Source organism: Austrofundulus limnaeus, unplaced genomic scaffold (genome assembly GCF_001266775.1).
Source record: "Austrofundulus limnaeus strain Quisiro unplaced genomic scaffold, Austrofundulus_limnaeus-1.0 Scaffold26, whole genome shotgun sequence".
Classification (NCBI taxonomy): Eukaryota; Metazoa; Chordata; class Actinopteri; order Cyprinodontiformes; family Rivulidae; genus Austrofundulus; species Austrofundulus limnaeus.
This window is the reverse complement of record NW_013952428.1, coordinates 1,145,056-1,151,161: the sequence shown is the minus strand read 5'-3', so window position 1 is coordinate 1,151,161 and position 6,106 is coordinate 1,145,056. Positions and strand designations below refer to the sequence as shown.

The 6,106-nt window shown below is 36.9% G+C and overlaps 1 protein-coding gene across 1 annotated transcript in view; it reads right to left on the bottom strand.

Annotated features, from left to right (window-relative positions):
• Positions 1-6,106, bottom strand: part of setdb1a (SET domain bifurcated histone lysine methyltransferase 1a) — a gene marked incomplete in the record, with an annotated part of 39,902 nt that overhangs the window by 5,643 nt on the left and 28,153 nt on the right. The window contains 5 exon segments of the mRNA XM_014004715.1: positions 977-1,094; positions 1,279-1,406; positions 4,593-4,760; positions 4,863-5,087; positions 5,175-5,344. Coding sequence (XP_013860169.1) covers positions 977-1,094; positions 1,279-1,406; positions 4,593-4,760; positions 4,863-5,087; positions 5,175-5,344 — 809 coding nt within the window.

Below are 6,106 nucleotides of genomic sequence, written 5' to 3'. Positions count from 1 at the left end.
GTGAAATATATTTATGTTTGTGGTTGTAATGTGACAAAATATGGAAAAGTTCAAGGGGTATGAATACTTTTGCAAACCACTGTATATATATTTTAAAACTGTTAGGTTGGTGCAGGGTTCCCATTTAAAGATTTAGTCTTGACTGTTTAGCTACAAACAAATATGACAGTGGTAATAAAGACTGAAATCATAAAAAGCAGCAAATAGTTAAAAAATAATCCAACTATTTTCTGTAAATACTTTTAAACTTGAAATATTCACTAAAGGTATCATTTAAACTAAGATAAAAACATATCAACAAATAAATGTGTTTAAGCTCAAGCTGTCGATCTGTTGCTGTGCTTTTATTTTTATCTAACAAACTTACAGTAAGTGTTGTTTTTAATCACACAACTTACACACTGTTTAATAAAACCCTGCCAGGTCACCATGATTAGTCAGCACAGTTTAAATATACCTCCTCCTTGTACATCTGTAACATGACAGATTATCACAGACTGAAGTAACCAAAAGGAACATAAACAAATACCTGTTGTTAACTCTGGACGTGTTCGGTACATGCAGCTGCTGTTTTTGTTATGGGGCACAAACATCGAGGATGTGAAGCTCATTGCGCGTTGTTGTCTTTTCTGTTTAGTTTTAAATGTTCCCATGCTTTTTATAATTTGTCTGAGCACTTTGTTTTGACACTCTGTCTTCTTCTAAAGCTAAATATAACTCTTAGCAAGCATACACGCGTCGACAGTGTAACTGTTAGCGGAAGCGCTAACATCATAGCATTGTGTAACACAAATAACATTCCAGCCGGACTAAAGTGCACTGATTATAAATTATGTATTTTTTACAAAGCTTTGATCGAGGCAGATAATTTGCCTCCAGGATGTTTTGTAATCGAATTACTCGATGAATCGTTTCAGCCCTAATGTAATAATCAGGAAATGTGTACGGTCTGGTACTGCCTCTGTTTTATGTCCACCTGGAGTGACTTGGTCTCTGTCCTTGTTGTCCTCAGATCCTGAGCTGATGGTCTGAACATCATCGCTGTCAGAGACCGTCGTCACTTCCAGCTTCTTAGTTTGACCGACTTCGGCGTCCTGTCATGGAAAATAATGGACAGAATTATGCAGCTTCATGGAAAGCATTCATGAAAGCAAAGCAGTTAGGTTTTATTCCTTTTAAAAGTTTATATATCTAAAGAAAAAAAACATGTCTTTTTGTTAAACTGTTCTCTACCTTTAAGATAAAAACTTCAGTCACATGTTCGGTCTGATTACACACCTTCTTGATCCCCTGGCTTGTTAGCCAGGAAGCCACTTTGCTTTTCCCCGTCTCTTCTGGGATCAGTGGAGGATTTTCACCAGCTGCTCCTCTGGAAACACTCAATCCATCTTTACTGTCCTGACTCCCTGAGGCAGGAGGGAAAGTAGAGTGAAGGAAACATCACAGACTTCACCCAAATCCAGCTATAAGCTTGTGACAACCTGTGGCTGCACCAACCAACAAACGTTTTTATTTCAAAGCGTCGTGCTCCGTTTCTCAGCAACATAACTCCATCATCAATGCTTCAAAATGGACGTCAAGGCCCTCCCCTTTTGAATGACACCTCATTTGACCAACTGGGTTCATCTGTCAGCCCTCCAGAGTCCAACTTCCTGTTTCGTCAGCCTGGGCTAGATTGACTGCAGAATTGGCCAATCAGCTCCGAGCTTCATTCTGATGCCACAGCTGTGTAGCCAATCACCTTACCTTTCATTTGGTATAGAGTTTGAGGGGGTGGGAACTTTGTGTAGCCAATTACAAGCCTTTGTTTGAGATTGTCGTAGTTTGTATGCGGATAGCGCCATCTAGTGGACAAAACAACACTCACAGAAAACGTTTTTACATCATTTTTTGGACAGTTAGCTGACTAATCATACTGCTACAGTCGAAATATATTTGTTATGAAGTGTTTCGAGTGTTTCAAGACATGGAAGAGTGATTTTTGTGACCATGAGAAGTAAAAATGTTCGGATAATAAGACTTCCGGTCGGCCATTTAGAATCGTTAATTTTGTTTTGTTTTGTTAATGCTTTGAAAAAAAATAAGGATATATTTGTTTATTGTTGTGTTTTGACTGTTTGTTGGTGGAGATTGGCTGAATGTACTCCAGTTGGTATAAATAATTCTGAATATTAATAACTTTTTTGGTAATTTAACCATGCTGTGAGTAAATATGGATGGTAGAATGTGTTTTGTGGGGGTTTTATCTTTAATTTGAGCCCAGAGTGAAGTCCGTGTGTTGAAGCTTTTAGAAATTACAATGTTTTAGACCAAGTGTACAGTTTGGACACATTATACATGTGTACAAATCTGCAAATGGGACATGCTGGATTGTACTTTGTCTCAAATATTCATATTTTATGCTACTGTTACCAAATTAGAACTGGTAATAGTTGGGAATTAATATTTTAGCCCAGTAAAAAATGTTTCTTTATATCTCCCTTTCATGTTCTGTGATACTTTACTAATAAAAAATACAAATTTAGGGAGAAAAATATCTTCATTTTTGTGCATTTTTACTTCAATATACTAAATANTATTTGTAAATGTTTACCAATATGCAAATAGGACATGCTGGATTGTGTTATGTCTCAAATGTTGATATTTTATGCTACAGTTACCAAATTTGAACTGGTAATAGTTGGGAATTTACATTTTAGCCCAATACATTTTTTTCATCAATATCTCCTTCCTTTCAAGGTGATACTTTACTAATAAAAAATACAAATTTAGGGAGAAAAATATCTTCATTTTTGTGCATTTTTACTTCAATATACTAAATATTGGTTACAGTTACAAAGAATATGACTGCTGAAGTAAAAAATTCAGATTATTAGCTTTAAAAAGAGACAAAGCCTGTGAATTTACTCTAAAGGGTTCAAAAGCAGCACTTCATTTAAATTGTGTACTTTTAAAGGCGTTGTATGGTATTTTAGGCCCGCAAGGTTAAGCCCATACGCCTCCGTCACTCTGTTCATTCATTCACCTGAGGAAAATATATATACTGATTTGGCAGCGTCCAAAGTAAAAGAAGGAGGCCATTAAAACCCTCGTGTATACTTTGTCTGACACATCATTGGAGGACCGATTAAAGCAAATCACTTTTTGTCAACGCTTGTGAGGAAATATCCCTCACTGGAGCTGACGCCGGGGAATGATGTAACCGCGTCACGCCACCAGAAAAAGGGAAATCCTTGCTTGCGGTGGAGAAGTGCCTACTGATGATGTCATTACGCTACGCACGTTATCCAGTCCTCAGACGCGAGTTTCTCCCCTTAAAGTTGAAAATCCTTTTTGTGTGCGTTTAGTAAATGTAAGTAATAGAAAAACGAAATACTTTGTTTTGTTTTTTTAGTGTGGCCAAATTTTCATTTACATCGTATCCAAGACTTCTCACTGAAACATACAACTGCCAAGTAAGTTTTGTTTCATGTTTATTATTCACTTTGATGTGGAGTAGTTTTTTTTTCTTCTTTTTTGTTGAAACTTGTGGGAACTCGATCTTCTGTTTGGACTTAAAAACCTTGTGGTTATAATACCACATATGGACACTAGGGGGGTTGCATTTCTTTATTTGAATACTACTAAAACCTGAAAAATGGAAATTATTGCTTTTTTTTGTGTTTTTTTATTTTTTTTTTGTCAATCTTTTCTTTAATTTAAAAGGGTGTAAATTATTTATTTAATATGCGTCCTTGTGTGACTGGTAACTAAAAAACAAACAAACAAAAAAAAGAAATTAATTACAACAAAACACACACAAAAATGTCCCACAAGTCAGGAGGGAGACCTGACTGGCACCCCGTAACCAAAACCAAAATAAACGAAACAATAAAATCTCTTAAAAGGCTCAAGAAACCGTCACAAGCTTAGAAATTAAACACAGAATAAATGCTAATTTTCTCTTTAAGGAAACTGAACAACAGAAGCTGCCACCTGCCAAACCATCGTCTATAACAGGAGTGCCCAAACACTTACCTGAGAGGGCCAAAATTAAAATCAACCTGACGGTGGTGAGCCAAATGCAATAATATTATATATGAGATGCAAATACTTCAAGTAAAGTTGTATTTTTTATGATTAAGCTAGCAGCCAGTGCAGACGTCCACATTCATTCATTTGTTTGGCCTTTTTTTTTTTCAGCCCATGGACATGGAGAAAATTCAACGTTTGCTCGGGGAACAAAAGCTCATGAAACTTTTCCCAATTTAAAATTTGAGTATATGTGGTCTGCAAATCTAGATTTGAACTTAAATTTAATCTAAATGTCTCTTGAAGTTACTTGTATTTTATATTTAATCTTAACATAATTGAAAGATAAAGTGAGCTCCATGAGTTAAGACTATCTGACTACAGCTCCTTGTACTTATAGTTGGACCAGTGGCTGAAAAGTGGAAATATAGTGTTTCTACATAAGACTGAAGATTATAATCTAGTAACCAGAACAACTGCTGGTGGACCAAATCAAATGGCTTGGTGGGACAATTTCGGCCCGTGGGCCCCACTTTGGGCACCTCTGGTCTATAAGTTGTATAAGAAAGCTGCATTTTTACCTTCTTTATTGACCTTGACCTGCCCACGTGTGGTGTAACTCCTCCACACAGAACTGGAGTTGAAATAGTTTTCCTTCACAAACGTGTCGTCTGAACTGTCGCTTTCATCGTCGCTCTTCGAGTCCTTGTCGTCCCTGTTGCTGCTGCTTGAAGAGCTCGAGCTTCGAGCTGCGTGACAGACATAAATATTAAATTTTTTTTTAAAAGACAGAGGATGAAAACATCAGCTTTTATCTTGAGGACTAAAGAAGCTCTCGATGTTGGGCTCACGCTTTTTGGGAGGTCGTCCCACGTTGTTGCCAGAAACTAAAGCAGACGGCTGGATTTTGATTCTGGACACGTCCACTCCACTTCCCTCACTGTCGGAGCAGTGAGCCTCGCTCTCATAGCCTTCCTTAAAGTTCTCCACGCTCTCTATGTGGTCCAGGTTGGCAAAATACTCATCGCCCATCTCTAGACCTTCTTTGTCAGCGAAGTCATCCGTCAAGATTTTACCTGTTGAAGTGGCGGGAAATAAGACAAAACAGGAAGTCATAAAGACGTCTGTTCTCCACCACCTTTAACTGGGGTTGTGTTTCTCACCAGCGTAAATGCAGACAAACGAGCCTTTAGCGATATCATCCAGACACCGGATGCCCCAGCCTTTGTTCTGGGTCTTAAAGAGCTGAAGGCGGACCTGCAGGCCGTGCTGCACCAGCCGGTTGGTGCACATCGAAGCGCAGCATTTGCACCTTTTATTACACTCGTAGATCCTGAGAGAGAACAGGAAAAAAAAACATAAGAAAGAAGAGGTAAAAAAGAGGTAGCGCTCTATGAAACACGACCACATTCACATTCCTTCTAGACCAGGGTGGTCCTGATCCTGGAGGGCCACAGTCCTACATGTTTTGCACGTTTCCTGCTCCAACACACCTGATTCAGTCACTGAACCACCTCTTCATGTTCTGCAGTACGGAGGACCGACACTGACATAATTAGAAATAAAAGCAGAAATAGATAAATGAACCTTTAAATAAATAAATAAACACATTTAAAATGCACCAAATAATTAAAAAGGAGAACTTTACCTCGTGTTTTTTTCATTTAATTCACCTTCATATTTATTTTTCCAGCTTAGTTCCAATTAATTATATATTTTTACACATAATTTAAATTTTAATGTTTTTTTAATATATATTTTACATAGTTTTTCCTTTTACTTGTACGTATTTGTGTCTCTTGAATGCTTAAACTGAATTATTTTTATAATTTTGTCCAACAAGTCTTTTTATTTCTTTGTGTTATGTTTGTGTTGCTGCAGTTTAACTTAAAGTTTAGTTAAAAATAAATGTACAGGTAATGTTTTCCTCCTTGCCTTTGTTTTAAACTAAACTTTTAACTTTTAGCTAAACTGAGGCACAAGCATGCAACACATAGAAATAAAAATACTTGTTGGACAAAATTATAAAAATAATTCAGTTTTAGCATTCAAGAGACACAAATACGTACAAGTAAAAGGAAAAACTATATATATA